Raw genomic sequence first — 16,603 nt, 5'->3', positions numbered from 1 at the left:
CACTCATTCATGTCTCTTTGTGACCCCATGGACTGCATCACGCCAGGTTTCTCTATCCATCACCAACTCCTGCTCAAACTCATGTCCAGCGATTTGGAGATGCCATGCAACCATCTCATCCTCTGTCATCCCCTTCTCCTCCTGCCTTCAATCTTTGCCAGCATCAGGGTCTTTTCCAGTGAGTCAGTTCTTCACGTCAGGTGGCCAAAGTATTGGAGCTTCAGCATCAGTCCTTCTAATGAATATTCAGGACTGATTTCCTTTGGAATTGACTGGTTTGATCCTGCAGTCCAAGGCAAGTTGAGTTCAGTTCAAGTCGCTCAGTCATGTCCGACTCTTTGCAACCCCGTGGACTGAAGCACACCAGGCTTCCCAGTCCATCACAAACTTCTAGAGCTTGCTCAAACTCATGTCTGTTGAGTCAGTGATGCCATCCAACCATCTCATCCTCTGTTGTCCCCTTCTCCTCCTGCCTTCAATCTTTCCCTGCTTTCAATCTGGGAAAGACTGAAGTCAAAGGTAAACCACTGCAGTATTCTTGCCTTGAGAACCCCATGAACAGAGCCAGAATTTCAGATTGTTACCATTTCTTATTCTGGTCATTCTGATAAGTGCCTAGTGATATCTCATTACAGTTTCATTTTTTTTCACCAAACTAGTGGCTAATAATGTTGACTGTCATTTCACGTGCTCATCTGTATATCCTCCTCAGTGAAATGTCTGTCAGTGTCTTTTGCTCTTTTCCTGATGATTTTCTAACTGAGTTTTGAGAGTTCTTATTCTAGATACATGTCCTCTATCAGATGTGTGGTCTGCAAATATGTTCTCCTAGTTTATACCTTATGTTTGTATCTGCTTCACGTGAACAACGTGAACAAGTTCTTAATTTTGGTGAAGTCCAATTTGTCCATTTTCCCCTTGTGTGGATCATGTTTTCTGTTGTCAAAAACATGAAACTCTTCGTCAGGCCCTAGATCCCAAAGCTTTTCTCTTATTTCAGTGTTTGTGTGAAAGTTTGATAGTTCTGCATGTCACATTTACACAGTGATCTATTTTGAGATCATCTTTTTTAAAAGTTTGAAATTTATAGACAATAGCTTCTCTACATGTGCCAGACAGCCCAGAGAAAAACATTCACCTGACCAGGCATGCCCACTTAGCTCTCCACCTCACAAGGCCATACCTTATTGAGCATCTCCTATATCCCAGGAGTGTACCAGGCGCTCTCCAGGAGTTTCGAATCAATGGCGAAGGCCGGGCTTTTACAATGATGCCACGTGGACCTAACAGCAGCGTCTGTCAGACTCAATTAGGACTTGTTACTAGTTGCGTCATACTGAGAGACTGCTCCGCTGCTCCTAGCCTCAGTCTTCATTTTAATAAGATGGATTTGAGGTTTGAATTAGATAAAATATGTCAAATGACTTGTGCGGGGATATTCAATCAATGGTCTCATTCTTCCCCAAACTGATCCATTGCAGCTGTTGAAAAATTCGCAATGGGCTGTTGTAGTCCGAACAGAAAAAGGCCAATTGTGTACAGCTGACCTTGACTTTTCTAAAGGCTAATTATCTGGTTTATAGAAAAACTAGGAATCTTACACTCTTGCTTCCTAACTTCATAGCCTGCATTTTGCCTAGTAACATAGCTACTGGTACTAGCTAAATAAAGACGGCAACTGAAATTTTTTTTCTGATTCAGTTAAAATATCTCAAAGATGGAAGGACTTAGGAAAAGGAACTGATGTGGATGGGAACAGATTTTTTTAAACCAGACTTTTTTAGTTTTATTAACTCTTGTTAAATTATGGGAAAGATATGAAACACTCATAAAATTAAATTCTATGAAATATGTGAGGAATTTCTACTAAGGGGAAAAAAACTAGCTTACCTGAGGTCAGTTCTTGAAACCATCCACATTAAATTTTCTGATTTTTATACAAGCCAAATTATATGAATGACTTTTGAACTCTCTCATTGAATGGTATAACACTGAAAATTCAGCGGTCCCCATTGCTTGTCATCTCAGCACTTACCATTTTGGTTTTTTGCATTTTTTTTTCCTTTTCACCATCTCCTCTTTCCCTTATTTAAAAAAAAAAAATGTAAAATGCCAAATGCCTCTCTTTCTTTAAAAAAAAATTGATTGTTTTTGGCTGTGCTGGTCTCCATTGCTATAGATGGACTTTCTCTAGTTACGGTGAGTGTGGTCTGCTCTCTAATTCCAGTGTGCGGGCTTCTCAGGATGGTGGCCTCTCTTGCTGTAGAGCTCAGGCTCTAAGGTGCACAGGCTTCAGTAGCTGTAGCTCATGGGCTCAGTAGTTGTGGTACCCAGGCTTAGTTGCTCTGCAGCATGTGGAATCTTCCTGGACCAGGGATCGAACCCATGTCCCTTGCATTGGCAGGCACATGCCCAACCACTGGACCACCAGGGAAGTCCCTCTTTTCTCTTGCTTAAAAATCTTTCTCCCAGGGACATCTGCAGAACTATGTCTGGGATTAATCACATTGTGTTGGATCTGTCACAAATATTTTATTTTTGTACAGTTGATTTGAAACTAAACAAGCACCAAAGGCTTTTCTGAAATAGCCACATACAGAAAACATAGGCAAGCAATGTGCGGAGCGAAGGCTTAGGTGGCAGGTGGAGAGGGGTGATTTCTAATTGGGGGGTGGTGGGAAGACCCCTGCAGCTCCCACACATCTGCATCTTTGGGTCCTTTTTAGTAGCATCTGCTTAAGCCACAAGCAGCCTCCCCAGTTCCCATTCATCCCCAACCTGGGACCCCCAAAACCCAGAGCTCACAAGCATTTCTCAGCCTCTGGAATCAGATCTATCCTTCATCAATTTACTTTATCATTTAGTCAAAGCATGATTTGAATATAAATAGCAAATTCATATAAAAGAAAGTAATTCCTTGGTGGTGTGTATATATATATACGTGTGTGTGTGTATATATATATACACATACATATATATATATATGCAAGTTTGATCCTGGCATTGTTTATAATGCTTATCCTGTTAAAATTAAACACATCTCTTAACTAGAAGAATAAGCCTGTGTTGATACTAGAGATAAAATCTACAAATTAACCCAACTTTGGGAAAGTCAGTACTTTAATTGATGTTGGCATTTGATACCTCACTGGGGGCCCTGGTTCCTCAGATTATATGCTAACACACGATTCCCATCACATCAGGCTACAAGGGCGGGGGGGAGGTAAAAAAATTCCCTTTATAGGATGGTTGTTATATAAATACTCTCCAACTATAATCGATCAACCCCAGGATTGATATAATAATGTAGCTGAGAAACCTAGTGTTTGGCTGACTTTCTCTCATAAGATACAATCGATTGAATGTGGATATTTTGTGCACTTTTTGATTTTCTCTTCCATTGCTGGCCACAGCCAATGAACTAAATTATAACTCTCTGCTCCTATGTTTTCATCACATTAAATGCTTTTTTCTGTGGTTTTTTTTTTTTTTTTTTTTTTTTGGTTGCTGTTGTTCTACACCAGTATCCCGTTTCTCAGAGGAACATTTTATCTCGACAGCCAGGGAGAGAGCCTGGATGCTCAAGGTAAGCTTTAAGCATAAATTATGTTGCACGACTCCCTGTTTACAGATTGAATTGGAGTGTGTATTATTGATGCCTTTGTAACAAATTTATTTTCAAAATTTCATTATACAGTTAAAGGGAGTATTCCAGTAAATATGCTTCATTTGAACATTATTTTTCAAGCAACATTCCATTTCCCATGGGTACCAAGAGCTAATTAGTTGTTATCAGCAATTCCTCTAAAAATACTCAAGCCAGTTGAAGTTTAATTTTGGAGATTTTCCTGGTGAGAAGTGAAGTGAGAAAATACCAAGATACCTCAGGATATTTCTAATTATGAGGCAGGGATTATTTGTTAAAAATCCAGGCCACTGCTCCATTGACTTTAAAATAGAGATGGGTGTCTTAAAGGAGATGAAAGCTCAGAAAGCATAATTTTTTTTTTCAGTTTGGGATTTGTGTTTGAGACACAATCATTTGACCTTCTGTTATTTCCCACTGGTGCTCTATCTAATATTCCAGGAGCTCACTAGAACAAAGAAACAATTAACTGAAATTCCAGCAGATGGCAATATTTGGAAAGCCATCCTGAGAGATTTCAAAGCTGTGAGCTATTTTTGTTCACATAGGGAAGAGTCTCACAGAGTGTAACATCCTAGATTTCATTCAGGGTGCCCTAAAGATCTTTTATTTTTTTGCCCATAGCAAAAAAACTTTTACAGGGGGTGGGGGATAGATGTGTGTGTTTTAGGGTGGGAGGGGTGGAGTATGTGTTGTTTTATTTTGTTTCATTCTAAAAGGATAAAATTAGAAACTTAATTCTTCAATAGTTTTCCAAACAGTATTGGTGAGTATTAAAAGCTCAAATCAGTGGGTAATGTACTGTTTTTGTCTTGGGATCTTTGGGATAAAATGCTATGGTTGTTGGTCATTTTTTTTTTTTTTTTAATTTTTCAGTGGATTTTGTCATACATTGATATGAATCAGCCATATGTTGGTCATTTTTAAATAAATTATTTGATAAGAGAAACGAAAAATTCTTAAGAGTAGAATTTTAAGGAGTTACCTAGATATTAAACCAAGTGAAATTTACAGGTACAAAATTCTTATTTGTAATGATTTGAAATGATTAAGGTTTATTTAAATAGGATGAATAAATTTGCTCCTTTTACTCTAATGAATGAAGAGATGCTGTGTGTACCCTGAGTGGTGCCCGAACAGCTAGACTCTTCAAGAACCAGAGCTGAACCTAGGACAGAGCTGAGACAGAGGGAAGGAAGTAGAAAGGCATCTGAGAGCAATTGAAATAGAAGAACCACTAAGAGGAGCTGCCTGAGCTTTCTGTATGCATGTAAAAGCAGCCCCTAATATGACCCTTCAATACTGTTGGTAGGAATGTAAGTGACTACACTATGGAAAACAGTATGAAGTTTCCTCAGGAAACTAAAAATAGAATTACCATATAATCCAGCAATTCCATTTCTGGCATATGTCCAGACAAAGCTATAATTCAAAAAGATACTTGCATCCCTGTGTTCACAGCAGCACTGCTGACAATGGCCAAGACATGGAAGCAACCTAAGTGACAATCAGCAGAGGCATGGATAAAGATGATGGGGCATACAATGGAATAATACTCAGCCAAGAAAAGAATGAAATAATGCCATTTGCAGTTAACATGGATGCAACTAGAGATTACCAAACTAAGTGAAATAAGTCATAAAGAGAAAGATATATACTATATGATATCACTTGTATGTGGAATCTAAAATATGATGCAAGTGAACCTATCTGTGAAACAGTAACAAGCTCATGGATATAGAGAACAGACTTGTGGATACCAAGGAGTAGGCAGTTGAGGAGGACTGGGATGAGAGGTTGGGGTTAGCAGATATAAGCTATTATATATAGAATATACATATATATATAGCCCAAGGGTGTGTATTCAATATCCTATGATAAGCCATAATAGAAAAGAATATTTTTTAAAAAAAGAATGTATAGATAGGTGGAAAACTGGATCACTTTGCTGTTCAGTTCAGTTCAGTCGCTCAGTCGTGTCCAACTCTTTGTGACCCCATGAACCGCAGCACGCCAGGCCTCCCTGTCCATCTCCAACTCTCGGAGTTCACTCAAACTCGTATCCATCGAGTTGGTAATGCCATCCAACCATCTCATCCTCTGTCGTCCCCTTCTCCTCCTGCCCTCAATCTTTCCCAGCATCAGGGTCTTTTCCAGTGAGTCAGCCCTTTGCATCAGGTGGCCAGAGTATTGGAGTTTCAGCTTCAGCATCAGTCCTTCCAATGAACACCCAGGACTGATCTCCTTTAGGATGGACTGGTTGGATCTCCTTGCAGTCCAAGGTACTCTCGAGTCTTCTCCAACACCACAGTTCAAAAGCATCAATTCTTCGGCACTCAGCTTTCTTTATGGTCTAACTCTCACATCCATACATGAGCACTGGAAAAACCATAGCTTTGACTAGATGGACCTTTGTTGGCAAAGCAAGTGTCTCTGCTTTTCAATATGCTGTCTAGGTTGGTCATAGCTTTTCTTCCAAGGAGCAAGCATCTTTGAATTTTATGGCTGCAGTCACCATCTGCAGTGATTTTGGAGCCCCCCAAGATTAAGTCTGTCACTTTTGCCAATGTATCCCCATCTATTTGCCATGAAGGGATGAGACTGGATGCCATGATCTTAGTTTTCTGAATGCTGAGTTTTAAGCCAGCTTTTTCACTCTCATCTTTTACTTTCATCAAGAGGCTCTTCAATTCCTCTTCACTTTCTGCCATAAGGGTGGTGTCATCTGCATATCTGAGGTTATTGATATTTCTCCCGGCAATCTTGATTCCAGCTTGCATTTCATCCAGCCTGGCATTTTGCATGATGTACTCCACATGTAAGTTAAATAAGCAGGGTGACAGTATACAACCTTGACATACTCCTTTCTCAATGCAGAACCAGTCTGTTGTTTCACATCCAATTCTAACTGTTGTTTCTTGACTTGCATACAGATTTCTTAGGAGGCAGGTAATGTCCTCTGGCTATACTTCATTCAAAAAAAAGAAAAGTAGTCTCTGGACAGGCATTGAATACTCTTTAAAACCTGCTCTTGGCTCAGTGGGTAGAAAATCTGGCTGCAATGCAGGAGACATGGAGACTTCAGTTCAACCCCTGCATCAGGAAGGTTCCCTGGAGGAAGAAAATGGCAGCTCACTCCAGTATTTTGCCGGGAAAATCCCATGGACAGAGGAACCTGGCAGGCTATGGTCCCAAGTGTCACAAAAGAGTCAAAGATGACTAAGCAACTAAGCAGACATATACACTTATGCCCCGGGAGGGTGCCCATAGATCTGGTGTCCAGGACTGTCCTAGGTAACTTCTGTTGTCCTGGAATAGTATCCGCTTAGCACTCCCTTTTGCCCTCAAAATTATGCTTGGTTAATAAGGTGATCACATAGTTTATCTTCCAAGCTGGCATGTATGAAGAAAAAAATTAATAGAAAAAGATGACCCTAAACTGGGCATCTATGTATTGCATCTCCTTATATAGCTTATATAACAAATTCCTTTTCTGTAAAGAGCTACATTGTAAATACTTTCCTGCTTTGTGGGTGGATCACACAGTCTCCGTCACAAGTATCCAACTTGTAGAATGAAAACATAATGAACATTAAGTGAATGGACCTGGTTGGGTTCCAATAAAACTTTATTGGCAAGCACAGGCAGCCAGTGGCCTTAGGCTGGCAGGCTTACAGATTTAATGTGAGATAATACACGGTCATGGGACAGGAAATGGTAGCAATTCAAAAAGGCAGCCATCCTTCACCCTTCTCCCTTCTCTTCATACCCCTGCTGGATGGCAGCCTCCTCATTTAACCCCCTCAGAAACCAGTATGAATGGTTTCCTTGAGTGAGTGATCTCATCCTCATTTGTGTGATCTTGAGATTCCCTTGCCGGGTCTAATTTCTTGCTTCTCATCCAAATGTGTTTCTGTATCTGCACACCATCCCTTGCTTTGTATTCATAACACAGAATAGCATCCCTACTCAGTACCACTTGAGTGCTAGAGTTAAATACTGGAGTGATAGCTATTAGCAGACATTTTAATTTAAGCTTTGATGATGTCTGCTGAGTCAGTCAGTCATGTTCTGGTCTTTGAGACCCCACGGACTGTAGCCCACCAGTCTCCTCTGTGCATGGAATTCTCCAGGCAATAATACTGGAGTGGCTTGCCACTTTGACCCTCACTAAATAGCTGTCTATGGGAAATATAGCCACATTAGAGAAAGGTTAATGTTGATTATCAAATTTTTTTATTATAAAAACAATAAATTTAAAGGAAACTTTGAGAAAAAAATATACCTACCAACACCATTCTAAAATAATTATTTTTCTTTTCTTTGCATATTTGCTATTCCCATGAGTATTTCTGTTTTTCTAGAGTGGTTAACAGTGCATGTGAACCCTGTGTCTTATTTAGCATTAGTCACAAGAATCTTTCATGAGTAATCAGAAAGGTCATTAGGGCAAAATAGTATTATATTACATCAATGTCCCACAATAGTTGCTAATTTTTCACTAAAAATATGCTGTCCTAATGTTTTTTTGGTACATTTTGTTATTGTTTTGGTTGGTTTGGTTTGTTTTTTCCCTTAGGACAATATCCCAGAAGTAATGTTATCCAAGGATATGACCAGTTTTATGACTTTTTTTAGTCTAGTTTACCATATCTTTTCTTAAAAGGTTTGGAGTATTCTTCAAGTGTTTGCAATTTGAGAGTATTAGCCTCACCACAACTTTATAAGAAATAGTACTTAATTTAATAATAATTAATGTCTTCTATATTTAAAGAACTGGGACAGTTACTTTGTATATGTGAATATATGTTTGTATGTATATATATGACATTCTACTTCCACAAATATTTATTGAATGTCTACTATGAACTACCACTGGGAAAGACTGAAGGCAGCTGGGTGGCATCACTGATGCAGTGGACATGAAATTAGGCAAACTCCAGGAGATGGTGAGGGACAGGGAGGCCTGGCATGCGGCAGTCCATGGGGTTGCTAACAGTCAGACATAACTAGGCAAGTGAAGAACAGCAAGTATGAACTATGTATTATAGGGTTTTAATGGTTAGCAGAGGATAGCTTCTGTGTGAATCTGATCTTACTAGGGAGTTAAGATATACGCATAAATAACTGTAATAAAATTTAGAGGATGAGACACATCATGGAAGAAACACAGCGACAATAATGATGGGCGGGGTGAGGGGAAGTAGAAATGCTGTCTGAGCTGAACTTTGAATGTAAATTTCATTGAGATGCTTGGAGGTGGTAAGATTTGTCCTTCATTCCATAAGCATATCTTAATTGACAACTACATGCCAAGTCCCCAGCTACTAGCTAGGAATACAAAGGGGAATAGACAGAGCTCTTAAAGTTTGCTCTCTAGTGGGGTAAACAGCCTTTTTAAAAAAAAAGTTGTATGCTCAGGGGTCATGGAGGGGTGGGATAATTAGGAGATGGAATTGACATATATACAATATTGATGCTATGTATGAAATACATACATATGTATATATATAAGGAGAAGGAAATGGCAACCCACTCCAGTGTTCTTGCCTGGAGAATCCCATGGACAGAGGAGCCTGGTGGGCTGTTGTCCATGGGGTCGCATAGAGTCGGATAGGACTGAAGCGACTTAGCATGCATGCATGGATTGGAGAAGGAAATGGCAACCCACTCCAGTGTTTTTGTCTGGAGAATCCCAGGGATGGAGGAGCCTGGTGGGCTGCCGTCTATGGGGTCTCACAGAGTTGGACATGACTGAAGCAACTTAGCATGCAGCAGTATATATATATATATATATATATAATAGATCCCTAAGGATAACCCACTGTATAGCACAGGGAACTGTACTCAGTGCTCTGTGGTGACCTAAATGAGAAGGAAATCCGAAAAAGAGGACATATATGTAAGCATGTAGCCAATTCACTTTGCTATACAGCAGAAACTAACATAACATTGTAAAGCCAGTATACTTCAATAAAAATGAATAAAAAATAATACATAAAATTTTCTGTATCCAAAATAAATTAAAAGTGTGATCAGTGGGATGGCTGATCTAGCAGAGGCTACAAGGTGGTAGGGCTGAACCTAGGGTTTTCTTGGAGCTGGGGCTTTTCCCCGGCTCCTCTTCTGGCAGTGTCTTCATCATCAGTTATCATGTTAGGATCTGTGGGACACATGCTTCTGGAAGTCTGAAGGTTGTCCTGCCTGCACTGACCAACATTGCAGTTAACACCGGTCTCCGTTTACGGTTCGTTGCCCCAGGGAGCACATTCACTGAGTGCACAAAACCTAGGGCTGAGATCAGTCAGACCTCCATCCCACCCCTCGCCAGCTGATGACCGAGGTGAAGCACCAAGAATCACAGGGATTCCCGTGTGTTTGTTTTGTAGCAGCTGGAAGGAACCTCAGTCATCATCCAGCGCCACCGTTTGACAGGTGAACGTTGTTGGGTGACCAGCCTAGTGTCAGACATTTGGTGACAAAGCCAGGGCACCAGGTCCCTGGCTTCTGATCTCACGTGCTGCTGGTTCTATAGATGTTCACTGTTGTAATTTTCTCTGCCTCATCTGTACCACAAAGGGGTGTGTCTGTGTGTCCTCAGTCACATCCAGCTCTTTGCAACCCCATAAATGGTAGCCTGCCAGGCTCCTCTGTCCATGGGATTTTCCAGGCAAGAATACTGGAGTAGGTTGCCATTTCCTCCTCCAGGGGATCTTCCTGACCCAGGGATCAAACCTGTGTCTCCTATGTCTCCTGTATGGGCAGGCATTCTTTACCACTGAGCCACCTGGGAAACCCACTGTACCACAGAGCTAGAAAGAACTAAAAAGTTAGCCTAGACATTTCTTGTGCCTGTAGAAGCAATAATATGTGTTTTAGTCATCTTGAAAGTGAAAGTGAAGTCACTCAGGTGTGTCCGACTCTTTGTGACCCCGTGGGCTGTAGCCTACCAGGCTCCTCCGTCCATGGGATTCTCCAGACAAGAATACTGGAATGGATTGCCATTTCCTTCTCCAGGGGATCTTCCCAACCCAGGGATCAAACTGAGGTCTCCTGCCTTGCAGGCAGACGCTTTACCCTCTGAGCCACCAGGAAAGTCATCTTGGACCACAGCAAAAAAAAAAAAAAAAAAAAAAAAAAATTTATTTTATATATTTTAAATTGTAATTTAAATAGTAATGAATAGTGGTGGAGAAAGAGGGAAACCTGGAACAAATTCCTACATCTGCCATTTTCCTCCCTTAGGTTCTGGGCCAATAACTTGACCTCACTGAGTTTTTACATCTTGAGTTTGTTGTGAGAGTAATTGGCAGTAACGTAAGTGTTGGATACATCATGGGCTCTCAGCAAATGTTTATTTTCTTTCTCCTTCCCTCCTAGAGCTACAGGTTCTTGACAGAGTTCCTTTTGTTTATTAATGAGGTGACCTTGTAAGGCTCATGAGAATTAAATGATGGAGTGAGAGTACATTTATAAAAGTATCTGGTGCACAGCTTAACATTCTCATTTCTGAATTTCACTTAACTGCAGTTAGGTAGAGATTTAAAGGTTTCTATTCCTATTTCTTTATCCTCTTCTTCCGTAGTTCATTTTATATGGTCGGTGGACATGTTGGTAAGATTTAAGAATTCATTCATTTTCTCTATGATTTGCTTTAAAATGATTTGTCAAATAGATTAAGATATTAGATGAAGAAAATGTGGCTAAACATTAACTACAAAATATAGCTTGTGAGTATGGTGTATGTTATTGTTGTTATAATTTTGTAACTTTTATAAATTTTATAACTTTTATTATAAAAAGTTTATAATTTTTTTCTGCTTTCTTGGATGCTTGAAATGTCCCAGGATGAATTATTTTTGGAGGATTGCAGTTAAATATTAAGCTTCTACCATGGCCCCATCTCTGTGCAAGGTGCAGAGGGTATGTTTGGGTAAGAAAGCGTCTCAGCCCTGATGGAGCTGTGGCTGACCATGGGGGACACAAATAAAACAGGCAGCTGCTTCTTCAGGGTGCTGAGTACTATGATAGGGGCTCCCATGGCATCCTGTGATCCCCCTAGCAGTGACAGCAAAGCCATGACTGGAACAGGGAGGTTGGATGAGACTTCCAAGAGGCAGTGACACCTCATCTAAGACCTGAAGGAAAAGGAGGAGCTAGCAGGTGTTGATCAGAGAGGGGTTGCAGAGAAGCAGGGATTGTTTGGGCAGGAAGAGTAGCATCTTCAAAGACCTGGAAAGAAAATATGAGAAGCATATGGTGTGTTAGCGAAATTGAAAGAAGTTCGGTAATGAGCTGCAGCATCAGATTGATAGTGAGAGGGAGGGCTGGATGGACAAGCAGGTCAGGAAGGGCCTGGGGAAGCCAATGGTGAACTTTGGGTTGTATCCTCAAAGGGATGGTTGAGGTGTTTAAGGAGAGAAGTAAAACTTCTATCATTTTTATCTAACGATGGTCACTCTATATGGAAAGTGATCAGCAGGGGATGAGATGAGAAGTAGAAACACAAAGTGAAAGCTGTTGATGAGCAACTGGATTAGGTGATGGTGATAGCAGGGCTTCCCAGGTGGCTCTAGCGGTAAAGAACCCACACGCCAATTCAGGAGACATAAGAGCTGTGGGTTCGATCCCCAGGTCAGGAAGATCTCCTGGCAGAGGGCATGGCAACCCACTCCAGTGTTCTTGCCTGGAGAATCCCCATGGACAGAGGAGCCTGGAAATTAGAATCAGACACCACTGAAGCAACTTAGCACGCAGAGGTTAGAGAGAAGTTTGAGCACAGTTTAGAAAGCGAAATAGACAGGGTTGGGTAAGTGAGAGGTCAAGGTCTCATTCATTCATTCAGCCCATCTATTGAGCGCTTGCCAGGTGGTAACCCTATTTCAGTGTTGGGAAGAAAAAGTCGGGTGAGGGATATAGGGAATACAAGGTGTATCAAGAGGGGATTAACGGAGCAGCATCTTCTGCGGGAGCACAGACTGGTTCTTGGGGACCCCCTTCAGGGATGCCTAGGTAAAAAGTAGTTATCCAAGAGGATGTATGTTCCTGTTAGGGATCTGAAACTCAAAACAGAAAAACTGAACCACGGTATAGTTTTGAAAGTCACTAGCATGTAAACAATAAGCCATGAATACAGGTAAAACTGCCCAAGGAGGATACAACCTTGAAGATCACCAGTATTTAACAGGTAGATTAAAGGGAAAAAAAAAAAAGAGTACACGCATGTTTATAGTAATATTATTCACAATACCCAAAGGCAACCAAAGTGCCCATCAACAGATGAATGGATAAACAAAATATGGTGTATACATACAATGGAATGTTATTCAGCCTTAAATAAGGAAGGTAATTCTATTACGTGCTACAGCATAGATGAACCTGGAGGATGTTAAGTGAAATATCTGTCACAGAAAAGCTCCACTTTTACATGAGAATGCAATTCCACTTACATGAGATACCTACAGCAGCCAAATTCATAAAGCAGAAACAAGCATCGTGCTTGTCACGGTCTGGGGAGGGGGAGGAACTGAGAGTTACTGTTCTTGTGTTTTTTGAATTTTTCCTGGAGGACAGTTACTTTCCAGTCTTGTGCTAGCTTCTGCTGGACAGCAAAGTGAATCAGATGTACATATGTATGGGCTTCCCTGGTGACTCAGTGGTAAAGACTCCGCCTGCCAGTATGGGAGATGTGAGTTCAGTCCCTGGGTGGGGAAGATCCCCTGGAGGAGGGCACGGCGACCCACTCCAGTATTCTTGCCTGAGAATCCCATGGACAGAGGAGCCTGGCGGGCTTCATGTTCATGGGGTCGCAGAGGAGTTGAACATAACTTAGCAACTAAACACTAGCAAAATATATACTTGTATGCCCTCTTTTATAGATTTCCTTCCGACTTAGGTCACCACAGAGCATTAAGTAGAGTTCCCTGTGCTATCCAGTAGGTTCTCATTAGTTATCTATTTTATACATGCTGCTGCTGCTGCTGCTAAGTCGCTTCAGTCGTGTCTGACTCTGTGCGACCCCATAGACGGCAGCCCACCAGGCTCCTCTGTCCACAGGATTCTCCAGGCAAGAACACCGGAGTGGGTTGCCATTTCCTTCTCCAATTTTATACATAGTAGTGTATACTTTGGAGAAGGCAATGGCACCCCACTCCAGTACTCTTGCCTGGAAAATCCCATGGACGGAGGAGCCTGGCAGGCTGCAGTCCATGGGGTCTCGAAGAGTCGGACATGACTGAGCGACTTCACTTTCAGTTTTCACTTTTATGCATTGGAGAAGGAAATGGCAACCCACTCCAGTATTCTTGCCTGGAGAATCCCAGGGATGGGGTCGCACAGAGTCGGACACGACTGAAGTGACTTAGCAGTAGCAGCAGCAGCAGGGTATACTTGTCAATCACCATCTCCCAATTCATTCCACCTGCTCTTTCCTCCTTGGTACCATAAGTTTGTTCTCTATATCTGTGTATCTATTTCTGCTTTGTAAACAAGTTCATCTGTATAATTTTTCTAGATTCCACATATAAGCGATATTACTATATTTGTTTTTCAAAGTTATTGTTTAATGGGTGTAGCATTCTGGCTTTGTGAGAGGAAAAGTGTTCTAGAGAAGGATGCTGATGATGGCTGCACCGCAGTGTGAATGTACTGCTGACTTAAATGGTTAAAATAAGTTCTCTGTGTGTTTCATTACAATGAGAGAGATTGATAGTGATTAACCAGAAACATGGGAGAAAGACCAGCTTCTCATGGAAGCCAGAGGAAAGTAACATTTGAGACTGAACAAGTCTACAGCCACCCTACCCTGAATGCGCGTGGTCTTGTCTGATCTCGGAAGCTAAGCAGCATCAGGTTTGGTTAGCACTTGGATGGGAGACTGAGCAAAAAGCAAAGGATTTATAAATCCAGATGCTCCACAGAGGTTAAGGGATATGACTAAAAAGTGCCTACTGATTCAGCAACAAAAAGGTTGTTACTAATCTTGATGATGATGATTTCCATCTCATGGTGGAAGTGGGATCCAGCATGGAAGTTCAGGCGTGAGGGGGTCATGGAGAGGGCAGCTTTGGATAAGCCTTGAGATATTTGGCTCTAAGGATGAGGAGAGAAAGAGGGACCTATAGGGAAGAAGGGTTGATTGAGAGTGAATGGAAGAGACTTGACCACTTCAGATACCGCTGGGAAGGAGCCAGTAGAAGTGGCATGTAAGGAAGGGTCTGGTAGAAGGTTACAGAGCAGAAGGCAACTAGCCAGGACATGCCTCTTCATTGCAACAAACAAGAAACAGAATAAGATGGCTGCCTTGCAGGTAAACGTGTAGGTTTGGGGCAGGAAGTTAAATGCTGGTCTAATGGCTTCAATTACCCTCTGAAGTCCCAGACAAGACCATCTGCTGAGGGAGGAAAGGTGGAAGGGTCAGAGATCTGAAGAAACTGACAAAGTATTGAAATGACTGCTTCACGAATAATGACAGACCGCCAACTAGGAAGCAGAGGGCGCCCTGGAAGCACTAACACCCACTGGAATTTGAAGGCCGTGAGCTTACAGTTGTGCTCATTTTTTAGGCGGGGCACCTTTCCACCCCCCACCCCCAAAAGGGTTCAGAAGTTCAAACGAGGCCTGTGTCACCTGGTTAGATGAAAACTTCATAAAGGCTCCTTTTGAGGGAAACATGAAATTGATCTCAAGGACAACAGGGTTACGTTAAAGGGGGCAAATGCTGTATTCTTTTGAAAATGTTGCAAGCGCCCAGTGACTGGGTTAAGAGCTGCAGATACTGTTTGGTTTATGAGTTTGACAGATTGGGACAGTACAGTAACTAACTCACGAGGGCCCCCTGTTGACGGAATAGGTTATTGGGGGCCACCCTTAATTAGCGATTGATTCAGAATGAAACTTTGGAGAGTGTACCAAGCCGTTTGGTGTCGCATCTCCCATTTCCAAACTTGTGTTGCCTGTCACAGGCACTTGTGGAGCTGAAGGCAAGTGTTGCCTTCGTGTGAAGAAATAAACCTGCCGAACTGCTTGGCAAGTCTTGAACAAATTGTATATCCCTAGAGATTTCTGCCTTATGCACAGACTACCAGGGTCTGGTTAAGAAGTGCTCATTTTTGCTAGCAAAAATGTCACTTAAATTACTGAAGTGGATGTAGCTTATCACAGTTTTTTTGCAAGTGGCTTGTGGTATGTGGAAAGAATGCTATTGATGTCTCTCATGGGCTGGTGTATATTGAATGCTTGTGTATATTGAGCCCCCCTAATCAAGAAATGTGTTTGTCTTCTACCCTGCTTCACTATCTGAGTTTATCTTTTTGGGCTGAACGTCATTAAAAAGCAAGGTGAAAAAACAACCCTCAGAATGGGAGGAGATAGTAGCAAGTGAAACAACTGACAAAGGATTCATTTCCAAAATATACAAGCCTGACATTTTTTATTCCCACTGATACCTCCAGAACCCAGAGTGGAGTTATAATTGTTCTGCAGTGATCAAAATGTTCTGTCTATGCCAGATAATTTGGTAGCCACTGGCCATATGTGCCCATTGATTATTTGAGGTATGTGATGGGGAAACATTTTTATGCATTTTAAACTTTATTTCATTTTAATTCAGTGTAAGTAGCCACATGCAGCCAGTGGCTACTGTATTGGACAACCAGTTCTAAAAGGCAGATTAGGGACTTGCCTGGTGGCCAAATGGTTAAGACTGAATGTGCTTCCAACACAGAGAACCCAACACAGAGAGTGTGGGTTCTCTCCCTGGCCAGGAAACTAAGATCCCACATGCCTCATGGCGAAACAAATAAATAAATAAAAGCCAGATTAGACAGGACCAAAGTTTTAAATACAGCTTACAAATAGAGCCAACCCAGGAAATTCACTCTGATGTGATCTTAAATGTCCAAACAAGTCTGGCCTGATCTCATCCTGCCATCAAGTTGGTTATAGCCTAGGGATGCT

The 16,603-nt window shown here is 41.5% G+C and overlaps 1 protein-coding gene across 2 annotated transcripts in view; it reads left to right on the top strand.

Annotated features, from left to right (window-relative positions):
- Positions 1-16,603, top strand: part of MAPRE2 (microtubule associated protein RP/EB family member 2) — a 177,389-nt gene that overhangs the window by 26,104 nt on the left and 134,682 nt on the right. For both annotated transcript variants that reach the window (XM_065932378.1, XM_065932377.1), the window contains exon 2: positions 3,525-3,586. Coding sequence is in view for 1 of the 2 variants with exons in the window: in XM_065932377.1 (XP_065788449.1) it covers positions 3,525-3,586 (62 nt within the window). In the remaining variant the exon portion in view is untranslated. The remainder of the gene's footprint in view (positions 1-3,524; positions 3,587-16,603) is intronic.

This window comes from Muntiacus reevesi, chromosome 4 (assembly GCF_963930625.1).
Source record: "Muntiacus reevesi chromosome 4, mMunRee1.1, whole genome shotgun sequence".
Lineage (NCBI taxonomy): Eukaryota > Metazoa > Chordata > Mammalia > Artiodactyla > Cervidae > Muntiacus > Muntiacus reevesi.
This window is presented reverse-complemented; position numbering and strand designations above follow the sequence as displayed.